Source organism: Corvus moneduloides, chromosome 1 (assembly GCF_009650955.1).
Source record: "Corvus moneduloides isolate bCorMon1 chromosome 1, bCorMon1.pri, whole genome shotgun sequence".
NCBI classification, from domain to species: Eukaryota; Metazoa; Chordata; class Aves; order Passeriformes; family Corvidae; genus Corvus; species Corvus moneduloides.
Window position 1 is genome coordinate 46,885,037 of NC_045476.1, and position 26,929 is coordinate 46,911,965.

Below are 26,929 nucleotides of genomic sequence, written 5' to 3' on the forward strand. Positions count from 1 at the left end.
CTTCATAGCTGGTCTTATTCACTGATTAATCCTCTTCCAAAATAAGGTAGTATCAGCATACTTTCTTTAATTGGCTATATCACATTTCTTTGTTCTGAGGGCTGGTTTTCTTTCTGGCTTAAAGTATGAATTCATTATTTTGCTTATTAGACTTAAAAACAGGGTTATTATCTTCTTCTTTTCCCCCTTGTCCTTGGAATACCCAATGAAGTGAAGATTTCCAGATTGTCAGTAGTCATAAATCTGTTTCTTCCTTCTGCTAACAGATTAATAATTAGTCTTTAAAGGAGTTTTAAAGTTCACTGGTAACAATTGTTTCTTTTTGGTTATTGTACCAGATAATTATAAACAGAAATATAACACAATTGCAGATCACAATATGTAAACCGTGCAGAGTTACACCATATATTAAATTATTCAGATTTTGCAGCCTGCTTGGTCCTTGAATGTTCTCATGTTGGTAGATAAGAGTTATTTATTTAAATTTGCACTTAAATTATTTGTTGGTGTTTTTCATCCAGCTCATGTAATTGATAATTTTGCCTGTAGTCCCAGGTGTAAACTGATCCTGCCTAGTGATCTAAAGTCACCATAGGAATTCACCCTTGCCCCCTTCTAGTGAGAATGGGGACTATAGCAGCAAGCTGCAGATTAATACCAAATGGAAAGGAAGTAACAGGTGGGGTCTCCTTCTTTCCTGTAACAGCAAGTCTCCAATCAGCAGTGTGAGAAGGCAGAAGAGTCAAACCTCTTCAAGGTTATATTTTGATGCCTTAACAGAGTAACCACAAGCCTGTTCATCTTCAGTTGTTCTGAACTGCAGCCCTTTAAGTGCCTGGCATTTTTGTATTTGTTCTACCATTCTGTCTGTGAATTTTCTGCCTTTCAAACGTAGAAAAAGCCAGCCAACCAGCCAGAAAACATTGACAGTACTTAAACACAAAGCAAATGAAACAAAATGTGGGCTGCTTGGAAGAAGAAAGTAGTCAGGTTTTTTAAGAGAATCTGATTGATTGTCTCTGTCATCTGCCTCTGACAGAGATGAGCCGGCGATGCCTTTGACCGATTATTGTCACCTTAGCCACTGAAGTACTGGGATTTCTACCATTCATATGGAATTATTTTCTCTGTGTGTACTGAAGGTGAAAAGATTCAGAAGGGGGGAGGAATGCAAATACATAGCAAAGGCAGACATTCAGGTTACGTGCCGTATAAAGCCATAGAGAGCTAGTTTTCTTCATTGAGAGCAACAGCAGCCTAAAGGTTAGTTTTCCTAGATAAGGAGAAATTGTAGTTCAAAGACAACAAGGGGAAAATTGTTGCCTGCTAAGACAGCTGTCATGGTAAAGTAAGTAATCTTTTCCCATATACCTCCTGTAGATCAGAAGCAAGAACATCAAAATAGGTTTTTGTCAATTGAGCTACATCAAATATTTATACAACCCAGTGAAAATGGCTTTTTCTGCACAGTAGGATACCTTAATAAAAGATGCAGTGGTAATGGAACATTTTCAGAGGAAGGACATTGGTTGTAGCCTCTACTTTTGGAGCCTTTTCTTTAAGAACGTGAAGTTCAAGAGTAGAGATTGGGAAATGATACTACAAACAGCAAAGTCAAAATGTTTTGTTTTATTGGCATTTCTTACTGCCCTATTGCAAATGGATGAATGTTTGGAATTTCTAAGGAACTTTTAAACTTAGGCTATGTTCCATGAGCTGAATCTTGTTAAACAAGAGATTACCAAGAGAGAATACAACTGCCTGAGAATCAGGAAATACTTTACATGAGAAACAGTGAAAACTGGAAAGACCAACTCACCATCTAAAGCTTTAGATGACTGATATTTATAGACAGGTTAAGTGACACCCAGCTGAATAAATGTATCTGTAAAATCTGCTCTGCAGGAATCTGTGTATGAGTTGTCACCCCAAAGTGCCAATATAATCAATGGAAATCTAGGCCTGGACCGATACAGTCAGTAGGATTTGTGTTATGATCCACCTCATCCAATGTCAGGATATACAAAAGAGATTAGATACACCTAGATAAGACTGAGGTACTTGGTGCTTCCTTTGCCTTAGTCTTCACAGACACAGGCAAAGGTTGCACCCATCTTTAAAAAAACAGCCTTAAGGACAAACCAGGGACCCACGAAGTGGTCTGCCTCACTTCATTTCTGGCTGGATCACTGGGTAGGTCCTCTTGGAACACATGTCCGGACGCACAAAGGAGAGGACAGTGATTGAGGACATCCAGCATAGGTTTAACAAGAGTAAAGCATACTTGAAACTGATTATCCTCTGTGATAAAATGATGATTTGTGTGTGAAGAGAAAGCAGTAGGTGTCATTTTGGGTAAATTCATCAGGGGAGTTCGACAGTAGCTCCCACAATATTTTTGTATCCAAGCTAGGACCACGCAGCCTAGATGGGTAAAAGTCTGGTTACATGGCTAGACTCAGAGGGTCGTGGTTAATAGGTCGCACTTTACCTGGAGTAACAAGTGGAGTACCACAGAGATCTATCCTGAGGCCTGTTGTGTTTAACGATTTTGTCAGTGATGCACAGGAGGCAATGAGGCTTGCTTTTGTCCAGTTAGTGGATGATCCCATACTCAGGAGACTGAGCTGATGTGCCTCAGAACTGGGCTGCTGTCCAGAGGAACCTGGGCAGGCTGGAAGACATGCCAGCAGGAGCTGTTTGAAATTCCATGAGGACAAATGTCCTGCCTCTGGGAAGGGAGAGGCCTTTTCAGTAATCCAGGGTGGGGACAGCCTGGCTGGGTAGCACCTCTGTTGAAAGATCCAGGGCAATGTTAGTAGGCAGCAAGCTGAAGATGAACCAGCACTTGAGGGAGTTAGTTTGGCCTGGAGAAAGGACAGCATTGGGGGACCTAACAGTGCCTATGAGAAGACTATAAAAAAGGTGGATCCAGGCCCTTGATTGTGGTGTGTGATAGGAGGATTGGAAAAAATATACATGCATTGAAATAAGAGAGGTCCTCTTTGGATATAAAAAAGCATGTTCTCATCATGAAAACAGTCATTCTCTAGAAGAGGCTGCCTAGGAAGTTGTGCTGTATTCATTCTTGGAGATTTTGAAGATGCAACTAGATAAAGCCACAAGCAGTCTGGTCTGCAGTTGTATTGAAACTGCTTTGAGCAGGTGGTTGGACTGGAGACCTCCTGAGGTTCCCATCCAGCTGAATTATTCTATGATTCCATGAAACTGTTAGATCATGTGCATCTCACCTAGTGGGCCAGCTCTAGAACATGTGGCTGTTGACTTAAGTTGCTCTTAGATGTAGAGCCCCTGTGTGGTAAAGGTACTGCAGATAGACTCAGTGCATCTGTCCATCTCCTTGCCCTTCCACACCTCTGTGTAAGAGTTTACCTGAAATTCCTGCTGATCCTGAGAGCATAGCATGGGTTATGTGTGCCTTTTCTTCAAAACACGACCCTGCAAGCTTTCTTTCTGCGGCTTTCTCCTCTCCCCCATTATTCTCAGCATCCCAAATGCTTCACATGCAGAGGAAGTAATGATCCAATTATTCTTTCCCGTGCCTCCCCTTTTTCTCTGGAAGAGTAGTACATGACCTGTAAAAAGTAAAATGTGTGGGCAAGGTGTGAGATGTGAGAATTGGCAGGTCTGCATTCATGGCATGAATGCTTAAAGCACTGTGGCATGACAGGTAGAGAGGAGGTCGCTTCTGGTTGAGAGGGAAATCTCAGTGACTGTCATCAGCCAGTTTCTGTAGAGTTTTTCACCAGCATCACTCTGTTGAACAGACACCATTCTTTACATTTGCAGCTGCCTTTCTCTCTCCATTTTCCCCTTCAGTTTTCTCATTTTCCCTGTGTTTCTTTCCTAGCAAAAAAACCCATTAAAAAATCAATGGATTGTATGATTCATAGAGGTAGCCTTCAATAGTAATCATTGTATATCCAACAAGGAAGCAAAGTCTTAGAATCATTTAGGTTGGAAAAGACCTTTAGGATCATGAGTCCAACCATAAACTCAGCGCTGCCAAGTGAAGTTTCTGCTGCCTGTAGCTATTGGTTTCTAAAACACTGCATATGTGCCATCATATTCACATATGTGGAAGCTGTGAATTGCATGAGTGGAATGTGCAGCAGAATGAAACATAAAGGATGATTTACGCGTGAGTGTAAACACACGCCTGCTGATTGTGTTTTGATCGCTTATTAATTAGCTGGCAAACACGGGGCGGGGGAGAGCTCAAGCTGCAGTTGTGCCAACGGTGTGACACTGAATTTCATTAAGGGAATTCACAATACAGGAGCAGTGCACTGGTGCTGTATAAAGCTGCTCTGGTGAGATCTGGATGTCTGTGTCTAGTAGGGATCTGCTTTCAGTCTTAGGTGCTGTCCTGTCATCCCTCCTTTGGAAAATTAAAGGGGCATTTGTACATTAGGCATCCTGAAATAGATTTGGATATGGGTTTGGGTGTTGGAATGTGATATTTCACAGAAGTTGAGTTGGTTCCCCCTTTGTAGTGTAAGGTCTAACAAAGTGCTGTTTTTGAATGAAATCCAGTAATTAAATCTTGTACCCTTTGGAATGTGACAAGCTTTCTCTCCCTGTGTTTTCAAACCTGTAACCCAGCTACTTAGTGATCTGGCCTGTTATTTCGCAACAAAAATGTCTGTTCTTCTCACTTGGATGAGAAATCTGTCTGGATGACAGGAGTTACTGCTTTGTAGTCCAGCTCATCCACCTTGGAGCAATGTGTAATCCTGGCTTGCTGTAGTGGGGAGGAGTCTTCGTCTCTCTTTATTTTAAATAGAGTTGCAGGAAACCTGCCTGTGGAAACAGTGTGAAAGTAGACAGAGTCATCTTCTCGTTCTTTCAGTCTCCCAACAGAATCTCAAGAACAATCCCTAGTAAGTGGTTTACCACTTCTTTCCTTCACACAAGTGAACAGAAAAAAACCTGTGTTAGTTTAGAGACAATTACTTGCATCTTCTCACTTGCAACTTAATGACTGGACTGCAACAGCAGCAAAAGAGGGACTGTGCAAATGGAAACAGAGGGGTTGTGCACTGACACCTGCAGCAACAGTCTAGCTGCAGTATGTGTGTATGTGTGTGTAAACATAAGCCTCCAAATGTCGGAGTCTGGTCTGTTGTGGGCATTGCCTGCAACAAATTCTTTATTTCCAGATAATAAATTGAATTTAGATCATATAATGACATTGGGAGATGTTGACTGAGCTTGTGTCTGCAAGAGGTAAAAAGCCTCTTAATCCTCTTCACTGCCTCCTTTGTGAAAATTGTTTCTGAGTTTGATATATGTTTTCCCTTGGAGGCAGCGATTCCTTCCTGCTGGCATTTCTTGACCTCGTAACATCCACCAGGAAAGCAGGATGACCCTGATGAAAGACCTAAGTAGGCTTATCCAGAAGACTCCCCTGTCAATTCAAGAATCTGTCAGTTTGGCATGTGTGACTGCATTTCAAAAACATGTATCATACCAGTTCAAGGAATATAGTGTTGCTAGAAATGTAAGGAAGCTATCATGCAAAATACAACATTTGGGGAGGGGATAAGCAAGGTCTTTATAATCAGTCATACAGAGTAAATATATTGTTCAAATTAGAAGGGCTGAAAAAGACTCCTTTTGACAATGTGAGAAGAGTTTTCTCTGCTTGTAAAGAGCACAGTCCTGCTTATTTACAGTTTTCCTAAACATAATTCTATTGTTCCAACAATCAGCTTATTTTAACAAAGAAAGATAAGTCTTTTTTCTTTTTTTTTTTCAGTTATTCCGATTCTATTCTGTCATGCAGCTGACAAAACTTAAGTTCTGGAGTGATTTCTGGTTATTGAGTGTGTGGCTGAGTTAAAGGAGAAAGTGCTGCTCGAGTAACTTTAAGAGTATGTGTTGTCTGAAAAAGGGCTGAACGTGTTTGGAATGCAAATGAGAACAGAGAGGCACTAAACCAGATGGTCAAAATGCCTTCATAAATTGATTAAATAGTTATGAACATATCTTTTCTTTCACACTGTTCAGATATGCCAGATCATCCTTAGTCCGTGTAGATCACTGTGGCTGCAGTGGCTGATCCATATGCAGGGTTCTGACTGATGTGAATGAATGGATATAGTCACAAGTATCAGTATCACAAATACCATAAAAATAAATCAGTATACCTTCAAAACCCCTTGAAAATAACATATTGACATAATACATGGTCTTTAGTATGTTTATAGCTTCAGATAGGTGAGCAGTACTGCCGAACTGAGGACTGAATTACTTTTGCCTGCTCAGAATGGGAGAGCTGTGGTTTCTGATGGCAAAGGGTGGAATAAGAGACTTGGACAGCGAAGTTTTGCTATTAGAGAGTAGTATTGCTTTTAAGAACTGCTAGAGATACAAGTCTCATTCATTTAATAGAGCTGGACTGTTAGAGAATGTCTATGAACTTTTTAGTAACATCCTTGGAATAATGTGTTATTAATAAATTCAGATGCCTCACTACACATGGAGTGCCTTCTATAAAGCTTACAGACAGCCCTGTGTTTTCACAGATTCTTTACATGGGACAATGGATGGAGTATTTCTCTTTGAAGATGTTGCTGTGGAAGACAGTAAAACCACGCAGGGCTATGATGCAATTGTGGTAGAGCAGTGGACTGTCTTGAAGGTATGTGTATAGTCTTTCTTCTTTGACTTTTTTTTGTAAATCAAAACACTCCAAGACTCTCACATACTGATCTGTGCTCCAACAGTACCAGACAGGCAGTTGAGGTAAAGGGATGCGATGTTTACAGTAATGCCAGTTCACGACACTCTGGGTTTGTACGACGTACTTCTGATCTTGATAAACCTCATGCTTTTTTTGGGAGGTAGGAAATGTGAGTGACAGTGAGCAATGAAACTCAGGGCTGTCTGTCTCAAAATTACAGATGTCTGCTAGATTAACTGCAGAGAGGATCTCCATTGGTTGTCAGGGCAACATGATCACACAAGTCACTGTGGCATCGCAGTTCTAAAGAAGGCAGCCCTTTAGGTCGGCAGGCTGAGCTGCAGCAGGAAGGCACAGAGAGCTGCCTTGGCTCTGTCTGACCTCCTTCATATGCTGAAAGAACTGCATATTCTGGATAGGCCCCCATAAACAAACCAAATGTGTCACAACTTGGCCTTCTGCAGATCCAGGTGCCCACGCAGATCAGTAGAAGCACTGCTTAGGACAGATCATAAATTGATTAAATAGTTATGAATCAATTTGTGAAGCACTGCAGACCAATCTTCCACAGCAAATTTGATACACACAATACCCGTGTATTTGAATAGCTGGGCCTAAATTCTGTGTGACTTGAAGCAAAAAGAACATGGAGGAAAAAGAATAAGTTGCATAACTCTTAGAAGGTTTTTTTTGTTCTATCTGATGTCTGCTAGAAATAGGTGTTGTGTATCTACAAAGGCAATACCTGATCATTTCACTTGGAATGTATAGTAAAGGGTGTAAAATCCTTAGACAGATAGTCCCTCCTTTTGGCACACGCATGCCAGAAGAACAGATTAAGGGAAAATGGGACAGATGCTAGAGTAAGTGTGTAAAATTCCAGGAGACTAGGATTAAGAGTTTTGTTATTAGATGATGATTTTGTAGTGCAGCAAGAAATGGCCAAATAGTAATGGCTACAAACAACTTGCAGAACACTTTAGTGCGTTAATAGCAGCTTTTCTTGTTGCTGATGTGTGTCTGAAAAATGATTCCTTTATTGCATTAAATGTTATTCCAGTTATGACAGACTTGACTGTAAATTGTTGTTCATTTTTAGGGTCAAGTTGTGGTGTTGCCCCTCAGGAACAAGGTTTTGGAATAATGACAGATGGTTTCATGAGTGTATTAGGTCAGGGCTGATCAAGAAGGCAAACGTTAAGAAGCATTAATGTTAACCATATGTTTAAAACTGTTAGGAAATGAATAGAGGGAGAAACAGCAAGTATATATACTGCATACTACTGTGTAAGCTGTGTTTGACAGCACCTTATTTCAGAAGGCTGTGTTAGCACAGTAATTGTTCAGAGAAGAGCAGTGGGCATGCTCAGTAATACAGACAGCTTCCGTAAAAGGAAGACTTTACATGATGTATCCTTTCAGCCTGGAGAAGAGTTGCAGGGAATGGAATAGGTACAGAGCTCCTAAATCATAGGAAAGAGGTAAATAGGGATTGTTTGCCGTCTCTTCCAGTATAAGAACTAAGTGCCAAATGGCACTAGTCAGGGCCAGGTGCAAAGCAAACAAAAAGAAGATACTTCAGGTAATTATTTATGCAGCAGATCTGTGGAACTCCTTTCTGGACAAGGTTGTTGGTTCCAGAAGTTTAGAGGATCTTGTGTTCATACAAGCATTTTAATTCAGATAAGCAGTGCCTTTCTGAAGTGAACCCACTGATCCGCCCTTAATATGCCTCACTTCACCTCACAGAATGGTCCCACAGTGCACAAACTGGATTTCTTTCAGTAGAAACTAAACCAGACATGCAAAATATTTGAGGCAGGTATCCTGCATGCTTGACCTAATATATATTGCTTTTCCTTAACCATCACTTACAGCCATGTTGGAGACAGCTTTCTGAGTTATAAATGGATTCTTGGGCAGAGCTGGTTTGGCTCTCAGACAACCAATCCAAGGTTCTCCATCTCAGTAGGATATCGTAACAAAGTTAGGCATAATCTGTGTGGACACAGGACAGTTTCTGTCAGGCTACATGAGAAGGATAGTGGGGATCCTGTGTTGGAAGATTGCTGACCAAAACACCAGGACAGAGCAGAAGAGTATTTTCTAGCAGAGCCCTTTTTTGAAGTGTTAGAGGCCTTGTAGGTGGAGTATCATTTGCTTTCAATTCTAGCAATTCCATACTGGAGAACACAGCTGGTCAACAGACTAAGGAATGAACCTCCCGATGCCATCTGGTGTGTCAGGAGATGCTGTACTGCTACACACCATGTCTGTGAGGGCTAATGCAGAGAATCTCCTGTTCCAGACATAAGATTTGGGATGTGCAATTTCAGAAACTGACTGGTAGCATATACACAGCTTGTCAGTGTGATCAGATTATTCTCTGCTGTAATGAAAAATTTGGATGCTGGGTGTTCCCTGGCAGTTTTGCTCTTTTGAGATCAAGTGTGGCTGTTCTGAGGACACTATGAAAATGTTCCCCACCAAGCTGAAAGTGGAAGAATATGGGGAATAAAAAGCCTCCTGAAGGAAGAATGTTGAGGCATTGGGGAAGTCTTACAAAGGTCTTGCCCATATAGAGAAAGAGCAGAGCTGGCCACCTTGATTTTCTCCACCTGCAATTCAAATAACTGCCCGGATATATCATGCCTCAGGCTTTCTGAGACATAATAGGTGTAGGTGCTTAAAGCCGTGGAATCAGTGAAAGGACTGGAAGCTGGGGGATTCATAGGCACTGTGCACTGTGTTGTACCCAGAAGACCAAGTGTTAAGCCCTGTTGGAATTCACCTTTATTTACCATCAACGTGGAATAATGCAGTGGCAGGGGAGGGGACTGTAAAATGGGCAAGAAGACAGAGTTCAGTAGTGACAGAAGATGTCCAAGAGCCAGTAAAGGCTTTCTTTCTGTTACGAGTGTTACAAAGTATAATTGTTACAGAGATAGTTAGGGAGCAGTGGAATGACTCATTATGTAGAAGATTGGGGTTTTTTTTGGTGTACATTCAGCTCTGATCTACATTAATATTTTTTATTTGTTATTTCCATTTGTACCAAGGAAGTGGAAGAAGCCTGGATGGGCAGAGTGACATAAATGTATATAACGGATCCTTATTTTCAATTTGGTTATTTGGATGAGCTTTGGAGTTGTTCAGATGTGGTCTGAACTGAATGTAAATTATTGTGCTGTATCCTAATTAAGAAGAAGAAGAAACAAACAAAAGAATCCCAGTCACAACAAAAGAAAGCTTTTTTAGAAAGGGAAGACATGTAGCATGTATCGATGCCCTTTAGAAAGAAAGCCTTTCTAAATGAAAAGGTAAAGGGTTGCTGTTTAACTATAAACACAAAAGAGAGAGGTTGGCATACCTCTTAGCAGGGAAAGTGCTGCCTTTTTAATTGCTAAGGCTAATAGAGAAAACAAGCTGAACAGTGTGATGCACTCAGTATGTGTGTAAAATGTCAGTTTGTAGAGGATGTAAAGCTCGCAGCTGTCACAGTATGTGGTCCCGCCAAGCAGCAGACAGGATGTAATAGCTCTGAGTAATTTAACTCTTTCTTCTCAAAGTAGAGCTGTGGTATCCTCTACAAATGACCACAGGACTTGTTATGACAAAATACTGCACTCATCCTTATCACTTTAACTCTAAAAATGTCAGGACATATTATTTCCACTGCAGTCTCTGAGATCTAGCCCTAAAACTTGTTTGATGGTTTTAATTCTGCTTGTGTAGGCAAATGTGGGTAGACAGTTCTGACTAATCAGAGCCTGCATGATTTCCCTCTCCCTAACTCTAAATCTGTCACCTTCCCTTCCCCATTACCCAAGACAAAATAGCTAATACTGTCCTTAAAATTGAGTGCTATAACATTCATTTAGGATTGCTGCATTGTTCTGCCTCTGAAGCTGTGTTCATTTTGAAAATATTGTCCTTAATTTACACAGATTTTCTCATTGAAAGTCTTGAGCTGCTGATTCATCACTTTGTATTTGCTGCTATACCATACCTTCGCTGTACTGACATGAATTAAAATCTCAGATACATTGTGGTGTTGCCATTTCCCCGGCAGACTTGAATGGGGTCAGTCTCCACCGTAGACATGGTAAACCTTTTTAAAGTGTGACATACCAAAAGATTTAAAAATTTATCTCTGCTGAGCCTAGGTTGCAAGTTGCCTTAATGTAAGCCTTGAAACAAATTCTCTGGAAATGAGGATTTGATTTGTCTGTAAATCTGATTTAGGTCAGTTAAGCCATATTCTGCTGTCTCCGGCCACGAGAGAAAGGCATGACCAGGTCAGCCAAGAAGCTGATGGTGATGGGCATGAAAAGCCCAGAGGAGTCATGTGTGTGACCCTCTTTACCACCCAAAGGACAGATATGCTGCCTGGGCATAATATTTCAGCAATGTCTGTTGCTGAATGCTTGTTGCTTTTTAAGAAGAGCTGAACAAAAACCTTCAGGAGCCTGTTACCTCCCAAAGATTTTTATAATTCTTGTTTCATTCCTTTATGTAAGATATGAAAGCAGCATATATACATATATATTTGCTGAACTCAGTAGACATAGGTTTAAAATCTATTAAAATCCACAGAGTATTCTTTCATTGGTTTTTGATGATTAATGTAATAACAAAACCTAGCAATATGAACTAGGAACGTCTTTGATAATTTCTTGTGGCTGTGGTGGTATTGAATGTCTAACAAGGTGAATGCTTCTTCCATGTGAGTAAAGGGCACTTGAAGTAAACAGACTCAAAAGCACATTACGGATTAAAAAAAGCTTTCCTAGCTGTCACAGTTTTCTAAGAATTAGTTCTCTGCTCACTCATAAAACATTTCAGGGAAAAGTGAACCTCCCAGATCTGAACTTCCCACTTAAGAACAAGCTGGGAAAAAGTGTTTCAGTCCTCTTTCATACTTCTTATAAAACCACGCAGGGCACATGTTTCTTTTGCCCAGCAGGTGACTGCAGCCAGGCAGTAGTGCCCTGGGTAGTGCATCTGTGTGAGGATGTTGAGGGGCATGGGAGTGGGTGCTGGGACCCCACAGGCTGCACGCAGAGCCCGCCTGTGGGCGAGGGGCAGTGCAGCGCTCTCCTTCCTGCAGCACGAGCAGGGGCAGTGGAGGGGTCTGGGCTTCAGCTGCGCTGCTTGCATGGAAAAAGATTATTACTTGCATAACTAGGGAGTGGTGCACAAAGCCTTCTGGTAGAAGCCACATGTTGTTTGGGAATAAATTATAACCAAAGGGAATTGTGCTGGGGAAGCTGCCTGGGGATGATTAAGCTGCGTGTGTAGGGCACACTGGGGTATGTAAGTTCTCAGGAAGTGATTTTTTTGTATTGGTGTTTTTTTCCCCCAAAGAATTGATGGACAAACAGTAAAATCAATGCTCACCTTAAGGTACACCTTAACTGTTGCAGGAATTGTAAAAGTAAAAATGCCAGAGTTATTTAAGAAACTGTACTGATGGATTGCTAGATCACATTTATTTCTTGTGTTTCATGGACAGTTAAGTGGAGTTGTCCCATCATGTGTACATTGTCTGTGCAGTGGTGAGTTCAACATTTCTTTGAATGTTTCCAAGTGTCCTGTGTGGAAAACCCTCTGTGTTGACATATTCACCTTTTCCAGCTTTTGCTGCCGACCTTGTGCTTCTGTAAAGGCAGAATTGTGTTGCTGTGCAAATGTACTTCTTGTTACAGGTGCAGGCAGTATCAGGAGCACTCTGATCTTTCTGTTCATTTACATACATGCTAAAAAATAGGATTTGCATCCACAGAAGTCACTGAGGGAAGCAGTCTTTGTGGGCACAGAAGGGTTTTTGGTTGTTGTTTTTCTTCTAATTTTACCCTAGATGCGGAGCCAGCTGTGAATGCTACTCAGCAGCCTGTGTGTACTGAAATTGTGGCTGGATACATCTGAATTGCAGAAACACTGTTTTAAGCAAGATGCTGCCTCATATAGTGTTACAGCCTTACTATATTCTCAAAAATATTTCACATTGCAGGAATTGACATACATATTAATAATAGTAAATAACTCTAAGTTACATATGCCCAGAATATTGATGGAAAAGCCTGCCTGTGGATTTATTACTCTTTTTTCTATTACCTTTCCACTAAGGTCCCCATTTGGCAGGTACTCTTTGTTGGTCAGTGACCCACCTGCTTCCCAAAGCCACTGATGTTTCCAAGGATGCAGGAGCCATCCCACTGCCCTCTGCTCCACAGCTAATGGATGTGTAGCAAGTGTCTGCCAGCAAGGTGCTGTGGTGTGTTACACATGGAAATTCAGGAGCAGCTCAATAATAGAGGAACAAAGTCCAACTTTTTTTATTGCTGAAGCATTTGTGAAACTTCTTTTTTGCTTCCAATAAATGTTTTTAATGATTCAATACTGTTACACTGTCAGCAGAAATTACCTCTTGGAAGAAGTCTGAAAAGGAAAAAGGCAAATAATTCACGAATTTACAGCTTGAATTTAGTCCCCCTGTCAGCTGTGTTACTGCAAACATAAAATGTTTGCAGGATGCTTTTACTGGGTCATTCTGGCACAGTCCAGATATTCAATTTCTGTCATTTTATTTTCTTTCTTTTCCACTAAGGTGCGAGTCCTGCCTTTGCCACTTTCACTTCCTCCCTTCAGTTCCCTGGGACAGAAAAGCTTTGGCTTTGGCCAAAAAACCAGTGAGGACTGGTAGCCAGCCTTGGCTGGGGGTGCATGTTGCCTCCCTCATGGGCTCTCCCCTCTATTTTTTGTTAGGAGCTGGGTTTGAAAGCAGTGCCCATTTTCTGCAACAAACAGTAGGTTTTCAAAGCAACTTGTTTTTTTACTTCCCATCCTCTTTGCCATCTGTCAGTAGATTTTGGTATGCAGTCTGTTAGGATTTGCTGATAAAGGTTTTATTAAGATTTATTTAATGGGATTTTCAATCTACCACTCTTTAATCCAGGTTGGAAAAAAATATTAAATAGTGATAATCCATAGCTGCCTTGTAACTAAATCACATTCACTTAGCCCAGGAAAGACTGATTTCTGAAGAACTTCTGTCTTACAAGAGCTTAGTAGTTGTCTTGTGTATTATCTTGCTGTGGTTAAAATCACCACAGTAGGGGGGAAAAAGAAAAGAAAAATTGTTAATGCAGTTGTTTGTGTGGCTTGCCCTAGATATTATTCTTATCATTTTTTTAATCTTATTTTTTTTTCTCCTAATGAGCAGATGCAACTGTGAAAGGAAAAAATGATGAAAACAAACAATACAACTACAAATAAAAAGAATTCTTTTCATGTGGTGCAAGTCAAGGGAAAATCCTAGCTCAATATGCTCTGGCTTCTTGACACTCAAGGTGTGATCAGAGATTACTTATCATCCACAGGAGAGTGGGAAGCAAGTTAATTAAAATTTTCCACCCTTTCAGTGAATGAAATGTCTCCCAGTTTGAGACGCATTGTTTGAACACTTCTTTTTCAGGAGAGCTCTTGCACATTTTTTTCTACTTTTGCTGGTGTTCAAATCCAGTATTGCTAGTTAGAAAGAACATTGCACTTTCATCTGATGGAACAGTGTGTTTGAAATCTTATTTCTATTGTCTCTAATAATAGTAGATAAAATAATTACTGTATTAAATATAAAATGAATACAAGATGACTCTTTTCCTCTGCACCCGTCCCCCAGTGTATTGTTTGTTTAGAAGCATTTCTGCTTTAGAAAGCATTTAATATGACACCAATTAATGGTCTGTATAACTGTGACTCCTGCTGGCACACAAATTCCAGTCGTGGGATAGAATTACAACCAATGATTCAGGAGGGGGAGGGAGAAGTAATTTCTTGTGGTCTTAAAAAAAGCTTCAATTATCTGTATTTGCAAGTCAGGAGTTTGAAGCCCATGTGGATTACACCTGTTTATTCTGGAGTGACTCCTTTCTCTGTCTGTCATCTTCAAACTCAGCCAATTACTGGGAGTAGTCTATTCCCCAAGGGCCTGGAGATGAGGTGCAGTGTCTGACTCCAGCGAAGCACCGTGGAGTTGGAGAGAGCTTGTTAAAGGGCATGAGGAGCTCAGAGGAGGGTACACCTCTGCATCCTGTACACAATTCCTGCCTCCAGACAGCCCAACAGGCACACTGGGCTGTTGGGTACCAGCACATGGAAAAATAAGAGGTTACCTTTTGGTAACAACTGTATAGAACTCTTTCAATAGGTTGGTTGTTTTTGTTTTTTTTTTCACTGCCAGATTTAAAAAAAAAACATTTCTTTAGGCCTAATTGACTTAAATTTATTTTCTGATAACTTTACCCTTTTTAATGTACTTACCTGCTTGTTTCCTTTCTGCACCACTGGGTTGTGAAATACACCATCATCTGCTGCAGATGATGCTTAATCCTGACAAGTCAGACAGGTCCAAAGCCAGCCCTGTCTCGCTGCTCAGAGCCTGCAGGGACAGGGGGCTGTGGCAGGAGTGATGGCTTGTCCCTGAAACAATTTGGCTTCCGCAGCAGCCAAATGAGCTCTGCGTGGTATTGATGTCCTTCCTCATTGCTGTAATCTCCCTCTGATTTCTGACATTTGTTGCACATCCTGATGCAAGAAGAAGGTTCTGCCTGCTAATCACCCACCTTAGGCAATGAATTCAAAATAGAAATCCTCTTACAACACAAGATGTTCCTTGGGGCACAAACAAGGTCTGCTGTGCCAGTCTTTCCTGATCTGCTTCCACCCTCTAAATGAGTGAGCTCCTTTTGGTTTTTCCTCTGCAAACACTGTTTGATGGAGGAAATGTTTTAGACAGGTCCTTTTATGTGGCACCTCATGAAGAGCTTGTGATGATGGATGCTCTGACCTTATTCTTAATCATCATGTTGCATATTTTCATCTTCATTTTTGGAAGCCATTGTTGACCAATCTCATAAATCTCACCGTGTTATTAATATGTCTTCTTGAGACATCAGATCTGAAAGGCATCTAGATATGTAATAATTTTTTTATTACTCTTGGACACTATTTTAAAAACTGGAAAGAGTGCTCAAATATCCATCTTCCAGAGGGAAATGGGAATCAAAGGAGACTCTGAATCTACCATGATCACAGCTGCAGGGTGAGTCCTGATTGCTCCAGAGGACATGAGTTAAGGGCCACATGGTATTGCCCCCTTCTTGCAGGGCGTCTCTTTCCCAGAGTTAAAAATTCCAGTTTGTACAGGGTGATGTTGTAAAGTAGCACTGCCTCTCTAAGCCCCCACAAGCCTCTGTGCAGAAGTACATTAGTAGTGTTCTCTTGCAGGCACTTTCTGGGGTAGAGATTTTAAACGTTCTCCTTTTAAGCAGGACTGATACGGCTTCTTCAGCTATTTGCACTTGTGGTCATGATCGGGTTTTTAATAGGTATAGTCAGGCAGCCATTCAGTTATAAAGATACAAGTGACCTAAATTACATTTGTTAGAAGAAAGGAACAGCTGAGATTGAAATTCACTAAAGTACCTTGAAATAACTACAGCAGGATTTGGATTAGTTCTGATCAAATGACTATTTCATTACTGTGGAATAAATGGATTTTTTGGAGCTGCAGACCTATTGTGCCTTCCCCAGTGTTGCGAATTGGCAGTTAAAACTCCTTACGTGCACGTGAAACCGCTGTGAGTGCCTGAGCTTTTTGGCAAATGTAATTATTATTCCAGTCAAATTTAGTTATATTTGAAGAGAGTAGTAGTTACCATTTGTCTGCTTTGTGTTTATTAAAATTAAAAACTAGTAAATATGCTCTAGCATCTATTCGTTAAATTACTGGCAGCCTTGGCAATTAGACACCTCACTGGAATAATCTTTGTTGAAACCACCAGTGGTTCTTTCTGTGTGGATTGCAGGGTCTGCCTTTTAGTTGAAAGAGAATGAGCAAGGCTCTGCTGGGTACATGTGCAGCAGGAGCCAGACTCCTGCACTGAAAGGCAAAGCTTTTCGTCTCGCCCACAGATTTCCTGATTCAAAATAAGAAGGCAGCAACGTGTATTTGTGGGCGATAAAAGGAACAGACTTGTACTTACATTTTTTGTTGCTGTTGTTGGCTATTTTCCTTTTGATCCATCATGGTAGAGCAACATGACTGATTTCAGTGCAGATATTCAGGATTTGCTGAAGCCTAGACAAGTGCAGAATCCAAGCAAAGCGATGCTGTCATTTTTTAACTACTTGAACATCATTTTTCTAGGGAGGAGATAATTGATAACATACAATGAATTTATCCTGTTCAGATCTGTAATCATCTAAAGCTAGATGGATGAGTCAGGCAGTGTAAAAACAAGATCACAGATGTTTACCATTTTGAACAAACTCCTTTAACAGTTTGGGATGTATGGGCGGTCAGTCATTTGTCTCATGTTTTTGAATGTTTTCCTTCCTGCCTAGCTGAACGTAAAACATGACCCACTTCAGTGCAAAAACTCTGTCTCCCTCCGAGAAAACCCACACATGTATTTTTTCTTGGGGTTTTTTTGGTGTCGAGCTGAATGTCGCACTCCAAGTGATGATGCCAACTGTTGCTTTTCCTTCCCCAGGGAGTTGAAGTGCAGACAGATTACGTTCCGCTGCTGAACTCCCTTGCCATGTACGGCTGGCAGCTGACGTGCGTGCTTCCTACTCCCATTGTGAAGACAAACAGGTAGGGAGGGGTGGGTGCTGCCTTTTGGCCGGGGAAGTTGCTGTACAAGCACCACAGTCTGCACAAGCAATTCCCTGTGCAGTCAGTGTGGATTTCCTTGCAAAGCCTGCTGCAGCTGTTCTCGGGGCTTTCCGAGCATCACAAGCCACATGTGGCAGGAAGCACATGTCTCGTGGGCAGAAAGACTGCAAGGTGGCACTGTGGTTTCTGCATGAATTTTCTGGGTGTTGTTTCTGCCTCTCTCTAAACTCCATGATTGTAAAATTCCTGCTCTGGATCTTCCAGTAACGTCCTTTAGAGCAAAGACAAAATGTGTGATAATGTTTGGAGTGAGATGTTCTCCAACTGAAGAAGAGTCATTTTATTCTTAATAGATGTCTGTCTAATGCTGCTGATACAGTCCAGCTGAGCAGACCCGTGTGAGATGAGTGTGTCACTGCTCTAGTAGCCTTGTGTGCAGATATAATAATTCTGTGGTCTACTTTGCTGTTACTAATATTCTGAGGTTTTAAATATAAGTGCAAATCACTTAAAAATTATCTTCATAACTGGTGAAAAACAATCATCCCACTTGTTAATCATGAAAGATAGTGCTTTCTGAATTTTCACTCTTCAGGGATATTTTTTTATATATATATATATATACACACACCAGTATAGTCAGTCATGATTTTTAATCTTAAAATGAGTAAAAATATGCCCAGCTCTTTATGAGATTTGGATGAAGACTACTCCTACACATAAAAACCTAAAAAGTAAAAGGCCATCTGTGTTGAGGGAAAAACTGTATTTAAGTTTCACATAAATGTTTAAATATAAGAATGAATAGAAGATCACAGCTACGATTTGTAATTCCTGACTCCTGAAGATATATATATGATTTTCTTTCTCTTCCAGCTTTCTGTACCCCACTGATACCTCGAGTAACAGAGGTCAGTGCAGAAGGGCACCCACCTGGTGGTTGTTCCTCCTGCCATGCTGCAGACCTGTAGGGAGCACCCAGCCCCATTCTGGATCAGTGCCCCAGGAGGGAGGGAAGGAGGGAAGGAACACTCCAGTGTTGCTGGGACACACACACACTGGGACTCCTGGGTTTCTTCCTTTTTTTTCCAAACAATTTATTCTGTGTTTACACACTAATGCTAAAACAATCAGCAAAACTGTGTCACAGGCTGACAGGCTCTATCAGTCTGAACATTCCCCTCTCCCTGCCCCCCAAAATACCAGGCTGCTCAGAGACACCAGGGACAGGCAATGTGAGGATCATTCTTCATTTTTTTCTTGTTTGACCTGCAGAAACAAATGACTGAGATGGATTTTCGCTTTGAATGATGCTGGATGTGAATTTAATTCATTCTCAGGAGTGTGCATTTGTTTCTTTTCAGGGAGGGGAATTTATCTACAAAGCAAATTGTATTTCTTCAGAGACCTTCTTTGCCCCAGAAAGCAAAGAAGAAAGAATCTAAGGTAAATAACCTTGAGCTTCTGGTTTGTTTGGGTTTTGCTGGTGGTATTTTTATATTGAAATTGATTTCCCTTAGAAGTAAAATGGCCTATTCAATGTTTCTGTGATACAGTAGTGAGACACAAGGAATGGAACTATGCAAATGAAAGAGACAAAAAATGCTCAAATGATGTCAATGCTCCTAGATTTCATTCTCTTTTGAACTCACAGCAGCAGAAGAGATGTAGATTTTTCTTCATGTAAACCAGCCATAAACCTCCATTTAGACCTAAAATTCTCTGTCCAGGTTCAGTGCCTGCAAGGTGGAACCGACACTATTTTCTCTCACCCATTTACTGTCTTTTCTGTTTAAATTGTTCTCTCGTTCTCTCTCTCGCTCTTGCTCTCTCTGTTTTGGTAGAACCTGGCACAATGTAGGCCTGATCTTGGCTGGTGTTTCTATTGTGTGAATATTAATGAATTCTGCTGCAATTTAACCAAAAAAAGCCTCTAGAATCCAGCTAAATTGTCCAAGGACATAGCTGACAGCTAGTGATGCATGGATGTGGATGTATGTATGTATTCCCATTTCCCTTTTTAACCACCTAGCTGTGGGAACCCTTGCCCAAACCTGTCATGCCATACAGCTGGAGAGAGAAATGCAAGGACTGGAATTGAGAAAGTGAGATGATCTTCCTACAACAGTCAAATTTGCCTTCTCCTTTCAGTATGCAAGGGATCAGGAAAGCCAGGTGAAGTACGGAAAAGATCTCTGAAACCACGTGATGATGAGTTGCTGACTAATGCAGCCTCGCTTTTGTTCTGGCTCTGTGGGCTTTGGTGAGTGCTGCCAGCCCGAGGTCCCCTGCAGGAGTGGGCGCTTCAGGCCATGCGGAGCTGAGCTGCAGTAGGAGATCAGAAATGCTGAGCAGACCTGAGCAACAGGAGCATTTTACCCAGCAGTTCAGATAATTGCAGATAGTTTTCATCTATGAAGCCCTCACTGTTTTGGAGCCTGGTTCTGTGAAAGTTGTCTTTTTGATACAGTGCAGAGCAGGAGAGTGTTTGAACTGACTGAAGTAGGAGAGAACTGCTGGGAGTGCAACTGATTTAGGATTTACCCTCTCTCATTAGCAAAACAGGAGCCCAGAATATTGTGTGAACTTGTTACAAAGCCCATATTCCTTGGTTTTTCTCTTTGTTTTCAGGTGATTAAGGGGATTTTGGGATGAGTGTTAAGAGTGCCTGTATTTGGTCATTCTTTTCCTACTACTGTGTGTGGTTTTAGTGGAAGGGATGGGAACCCATATGTGGTTGTTCATCTTCAGACAGAGAAACTAGTATGATGCTGATTTCTTTTATTATAATAACACATACATACCAACCAGATGACTTAAAACTTTGTTTAAGTTTTTTTCATTCCAGGCTATAAAAACTTATTTAACAATGTCTGGTTGACAAAACAAAGGACTTACTTGTTGGCAGTGTTAAATATACAGGCATATTTGAGGGCAAGAATCACTGCAGCACATTTTCATAACAGAGATCAAGGAAGGGTGACATACCTTGATTATAGCTCTGTAAAGAGATGTAAGACTGGTTCAACGTCCATAAGTGGTTGTTGTGTCACATCAAAAATGCCAACCCAAGCATGTGATTAAAAGTTGCTGAATATTCTGCACATACAACATCACAGGCTCTCAGGGATTTTTTTTAACTTAAGCTGTGGCATGTCTAAAATGTTTATAGATAACCCTCAGAGGAGGGAAATAGGATGATAAAATTAAAAGGATATTGCATTGTTGGAAAATGTTCCAACCTGTCTTTGCACATCAATGAACTGCTGTTCAAGGTAGTCAGAGGAACAGAAAAGGAAATACGCAAGGAGTGGTACAACTTCTCTCTTCAGTGAGAAGTACTCCTGTTAGTGCAATATTCAGTCAGGGATGAGGTAATTGTGTTCATTCACTTTATACAAAACTGATGCTTATTTCATGCATTGAAATGCATTTTTGTGAAATACATTGTAAGTACCTTACTGAGTACACACACACACACACACACACACAGAGCCTCCTACAGTTGGATCTTTATCACATTTAGGGCCCTGATCATACCTTCTGCCAAAGAGAGCTTTGAGTTAAGTGAAGTAGTGGGTGCCCAGCACTTCCGCAAATCAAAGAGGAAAAAAACTCAGGTGTCTGAATTTTAAACAGCTGAGCTCTAGAACTGAGATGTTATCGTTCCTCTTTCTCTAAATTGCAGTTCTATTGAAGTGAAAGATAACTTCTTCTAAGTAAAACCAAGAAGTTTTGTGAAAGCCAGTTTCTTTTTTTCTTGCCCCTTCTTCTTTTACATTAAGTTCTGGCTACCAGGAGGAAAGAACATTGTTCCAGCTTTGTAATCTGCCAGTAAGTTTTGAATGGCTTTTTGATTAAGGAATAAATAGCTAGATCAAAAATTTATGAATACGAGACCTTTTGGCCAACTTCAGCACAGAGCCAGTTTCACTGGAGATAATGGCTTTTTGGAACATAGCTGGGTGTGCTGAATGTCATGATGAGATTATTTATGCCATCCAGACATTGCCTCCTAACCCATTCCTGGGCTTCCGTCAGCAACTGACACTGCTGAAAAAATGGTTGTGCACATTTAGAGGTACGTAGCAAACTTGTGTAGGATGGTTTAGCAGTGGCTTGGAACCATGGAGCAAGTCCAGAAGAGGCCTCGAAGTTGGTAAGGGGACTGGAGCACCTCCTATGAAGACAGGCTGAGAAAGTTGGGGCTGTTCAGCCTGGAGAAGAGAAGGTTGCACGGAGACCTCACAGCAGTGTTGCAGTATCTGAAGGGGGCCTACAGGGAAGTTAGAAAGGGACTCTTTGCCAGGAAGTGTAGTGATAGGACAAGGGGTAATGGCTGCACATTGAAAGAGGGCAGATTTAGATTAGATGGTGGGAAGAAATTCTGTACTGGGAGGGTGGTGAGACACTGGCACAGGTTGCCCAGAGAAGCTGTGGGTGCCCCCCCCACCCCCAGCAGTGTTGAAGTCCAGGTTGGATGGAGCTTGGAGCAACCTGGTCTTCTAGGAGGAGTCCCTGCCCATGGCAGAGTGGTTGGAACTAGATGACCTTGAAGATCCTTCCAGTCCAAACCATTCTATGATTCTATGGCTCTGTGGTCTGGCTTTCTTTGGGAAGGCTGATTTATTTTCTGACAAATGAAGTGGATATAATAGTGGCATATTTGTCAGCCTTTATATACATTATACCTGTCAAGTTTTTATTTCAAGGTACTGCTAGTTCCCTTTTTGTTTTTTAGTACTAGTTAAAACAGTTCTGAAATGGTGGCTGTGGCAAGTCCTGTGGCAGTGCTGCAAGAAGCAGCCTCATGCTTTCTCATCAAAAAGCATTCATACAGATGGTTCAGAATATTCTACTGTTTGGGTATGGTCGTGGGTGTGGTGTTAGTTCTGCTGTTAACCTGGTGAAAAACACTGGAATAACGCCACAGGATTGCTTCCTCTGTCTGCACTTGTGCAGCTTTGCACACCCTCCCTTTCCACACGGTGTAGAGAGGAGCCCACCAGGCACACGCAAAAGCAGAAGCAGAAAGCATCGGGCTCTCCTTCCTCTGTGTAACAGAGAGATCTGCGTGAGCAGAAATCATCTTAGGCCGTCTGATTTGGTCAGGCAACTTCTTTTAATCTTGGGTCTTTCTGGTCAAACCCTTTAGTCTTTGAATTAAAACTAAATAATCAAAACATTTCTACTCAGGAAAGTAAATGTCCGTGTGAGATTGCCTCTAATGGTCTTTAACATTTGGATCCCTTCTTTGTAGTTTCACTGGAGGTTCTCCAAAGAAGACATGCACAACAGAAAAATGAAGAATTCCACAAAGGCTAAATTAAGTACTAGGGAGAAGCAAAGGGCAGGGGAGAAGCAGGAATTTGAAGTCACAGAGAACACGAGAAACCTAGAAGCACAAATCTCAAGAGCAGCGAAGCCGGATCCAGAACAGCAGCTGGATGATGTCATAGACTTGGGAGATGAGGTAGCCGGGACCAACGACAGAGGTCCCCACCATGACGGGGCGTCAGCAGAGACGTGTCCTGCCAGCTGTGACACTGGTGACAATGCTGGGCAGGCCTGCCTCAGCCAGAGCGTGCCCGGCTGCCCCGAGGGTGAGGCCACAGAGGGCGGGGGCTGTGCACCAGGGCTGGACGGCGGCAGCGGCTGCGACGGGGCAGGGCTGGACATGGACTGCTCCTGTGAATGAGAGCTCTTTGCAGGAACCCTGTGAGTGGCTGATACTTTGCCAAGACAGAAGAACAGATTTTGATAATTCCCACCGCTAACTCCATTGCTCAACTCAGCATTTCTTTCGCATTTCTTTGACTTACTTTGCTCCTTAGCACTCTGGTATCTTAATGTTTTTAGTACCTACAGGGCCCAGACTTTTCAACCCACAGAAACTGCAAAATTCCTTTCTCTGTACGTAGTGGGAAATGCTCTCCTAGAGCTACACTTTAAATTAAAAAGTAGGGAAGGACAGAAATTATACTTTTTTCCATGACCAACCTTAGCAGGCCAGCTTTGAGCCTGGGTCAGGGCAAGTGTTCAGTTCAGTCAGATTTTACTGTGTAGTACTTTCTTGTCCACGTAGCTTTCCTGGAGAAGTTATTGTGGTCAGATGTTATTTTGTCACTAGGCTTGTAGTGTCATAAAAATGATATTTGGACTTAAAGAGGTTGAAACTGGAAAGCTTAGGTAAGATGGCTGTTATCCATATCTTTCTCCAGGAGCATACTCACTGATGATACTCTCTTCTGAATTTTATTAACCCTTACAGATCTGTAAGCAATAAGCAGATCATGTACCTGTTTCAGGCACAGTGGGTAAACAAACCCCATGGTGAATTTGTGAAGCAGATGATTCCAATACAAAATGCAATTTCCTATTTGGTCTTTGCCAATCAGCAGTTCATCAGTAGCTGTGGGGGCTTCAGAAGACAGAAAACCAGGAAACAAAAAAGCAGGTAAAAAGTACTTCTATCAGTGGTTATCCTCACAAAAATTGGAATTAGATGTTACCTCCTGACCTTTTCCAGGTGGTTTTGCACCACTTCCTCACTGTTATGAAATACCTTGTGGTAAAGAACTGAAACTGTACACAGGGGTCAGTGGCCAACAAATGTCACTAAAGGACCACCCAAAATGAAAATACCATAACAGACCATTTTTTTTCATACAAGTAACCGTATTCTGGGACTGATACCTAACAGGATTCTGTAAAATTACCAACATTTTCCTGTTTGAAGCTACATAAAAATATTTACAAGTGAATGTACATGTAATATAGTTTCTGTGCCAATGTTCTCCAAGTTCTTCAGTTTTTACAAATGCAGGAAGGAGTGGTTTCTCTCTTCTTAACCACCTTCATTCTTATTTAGAAGTGGTTGAGTAATCTGGTAAAAAGGTGAGAAATATATTGTAAATCCCCCTGATTTTCTTGTTTTGAAGCAAGAGCTCTGTAAGTGATTTGCTGTTTTTTCCTTGACTGATTTGTGCTTGATAATTTTCCTTAGTCTTCAAATCAAAATGCTGTACAAAGGACTATGTTCTGTACCAGATGTGCACCTAGAGTGGTTCAAAAGCATCTTTCATGTCTAAAAATTACTCAGTTGGCAGAACATTGCAGAGAAGGGAAAAATGACATCACTTAAATATTCATTTAATTGGGACAAAGGCACTCAAGTTTAAACCATTTGATTTCACACACACAAAGCACAGTGGTAGTTTTGTCATTGATTAAGGAGTTTTTTATTTTGAATTCAGTGGTTTAACCACAGGACTGTAAATAACTTCAATTTCTGATGCTATTTTTCAGTTGTTTCATTTGGTATTTTGAGATCACACTGGCGTTCCAATAGCCTCAAAAATAGGTTGCTGCAGTTGTTCTACTTAAATACAAGGTCTGTGCTTTGTACAGTTTTAAGTTCCTGTTTGCAGATTTTATTAGCATAAGATCCTTTTACTGATGGTTTCTATCTCAAGGACTAGCTTTGTATTCATCTTGTTTAAAAATTCACTATATTTAATGAACGTTTTGCTAGTAGAAAGTGTTGCAGTAGAAAGACCTCTTCAAATACTTTTTAATAGAAAACGTTTATTGGATTGCAATTTGACCTTGCTTAACTGAATCCCAGCTGCTTACAAAACTAAAGAGAAATAAAGGTCATGAGGAGATTCCTTATTTGTGGTGTTTGCAGAACTGCCAGTTATTTGTCCCCAAAAGGACAAACTCAGGATCTCTAAGTGGTGATGAGGGGAAGCTCCTTCCTACTGAATTTGCAGTAGTTACTGGTGCTAGAGAACTGGCTACTTGGTTTTCCTTTCCCGACAGCATGGAAGGGCCTGTGGGGAAGTTGCACTTGTTTAAGTGAAGGCTTGATTTAAAACTTTGTTCCTGTAAAAGCTGGCTTAGGGTTGGGAAGAGTTGAAGAGAACTTGCATGTTTTTTCAGTTTCAAAAGGGCAGCTGCTTTGGGGTTTATAATCTCATAATCAGTTCCAAGTTGTGACTTTGAATTACTCTGAGCTGGTTCAGCTGTCTGAAGTTGTGCGTGTGCTTGCACCATGCCCCCGTCCCAAGGAGAGTGAGAGAGCCTAAATCATCCCTCAGACAGATGGTCCAGATGTGATGAGGGCTGGGGAAGGCAGGTGTGTGGTGCAGCAGCAGCAAGGCTCCACAGCTGTTATCTGCAGTTTAGCTCAGCTGCCTTTGCCATTTTGGGTATGAAAAAGCAGGGCCACCAGAGTGGCCAGGGAAGTGAAAGAGCAGTCAGCAAGTGGTCATCTGAACAAGCCACCAGCTGTTACACAGGAGAAGTTCAAAGGAGAAAATCCAGCTCAGGCATTGCAATGGGCTGCCCAGGGTGGTGGTGGTGAGGCAAATGGTGAAGGTGGAGTCACCGTTCCTGCAGGTGTTTAAGGAAAGACTGGATGAGGCAAATGAAGAACGGCAAAGAGGAGTGGCTGAATTAAATGAAAGATGGAAAAGGGTTTTTCAAATGCAACAAACAGCAGGGAGCAGGGGCAGAGGGGTACAACTATGATGGGTAGGCTATCCAAACCCTTAAAGCATCATAATGAAAATAGGTATGTTAAGAGGGGTTAAATGCACAAACAATGGGACTGGTACTTCAACTTGCATTATGTCTTTGATTGTTGGATCTGTGCACTTGAAAACAGTATAAATGCAATAGCCCAGAGTAGCTTTAATATATGTGTGGAAATGAAGCTAAGTACAAAACAATAGACCCATTTCTCCCTAATTTGGCTCCCTGTGAGCCTCAGGTTCTGAGGTGAGCAGAGGAAGGGCTCTGCGTTTGGATACCCTACTTTTTCTTTGCAGTTGCTGTGACTCTGCATTTGCCTCAGGGAGCCAATTATAGGGCAGAAATGAAGCATGATCAGCCTTTCATGCAGGAATTTCATCCTCCCAGAACTGAAGAGTATAAAGAGCAGATACTAATTTCTTGCTGATAAATGTTCTCAAAAGTATGAGGAATACCAGCGAACAACATGCCTATGAATTGTAGACACAATTCATATGTCTCTGAGGCTGTTACTGGAGATGTGCTTTTGGCTTTAAAGGGTGATCCTTGCCAAAGCCTCCTGCCTCAGGCAGGTGCCTGTAGTGCTGACTCTAATCAGTACCTTACCTATACACTGAAGGGGGGAAAAAGGCTTTTCAGTTTTTAGTGCTTTCTGTTACTCACTTATAAAAGCACCCTACTAACTAAAATGATGTAATGATAACTGAATAGCCACTCTTTTTCCAGCTAATTGATGCAAATACTATAGGGATATTTGATACTCATTGCACCAGATGAGCACATGGCAAACTGGTAGAATAAGTGTCACAGGAAGAAGAGAAAGATAAAGTATAATAAGGCTGCAACACCAGGTAACTCACCAATCATCTCCTTAAGTTTAAATATAAATGTAAAGATGGGCACATCTCTCACTCCTCATCCTTTATTGCAAAAAAAAAATCACTCTACTTTTTCTTCTGCAGTTGCTCCTTAGCTGATGGCACAAGTGTAATAGGAATAAA

The 26,929-nt window shown here is 41.3% G+C and overlaps 1 protein-coding gene across 2 annotated transcripts in view; it reads left to right on the plus strand.

Annotated features, from left to right (window-relative positions):
- The window catches only part of RFTN1 (raftlin, lipid raft linker 1), a 97,044-nt gene extending 71,980 nt beyond the window's left edge, over window positions 1–25,064 (plus strand). For both annotated transcript variants that reach the window (XM_032108585.1, XM_032108575.1), the window contains 4 exons: window positions 6,552–6,667; window positions 17,266–17,369; window positions 18,755–18,836; window positions 22,651–25,064. In XM_032108585.1, coding sequence (XP_031964476.1) covers window positions 6,552–6,667; window positions 17,266–17,369; window positions 18,755–18,836; window positions 22,651–23,088 — 740 coding nt within the window. In that variant the 3' untranslated portion in view covers window positions 23,089–25,064. The remainder of the gene's footprint in view (window positions 1–6,551; window positions 6,668–17,265; window positions 17,370–18,754; window positions 18,837–22,650) is intronic.
- The last annotated feature ends 1,865 nt before the right edge of the window (window positions 25,065–26,929 follow it).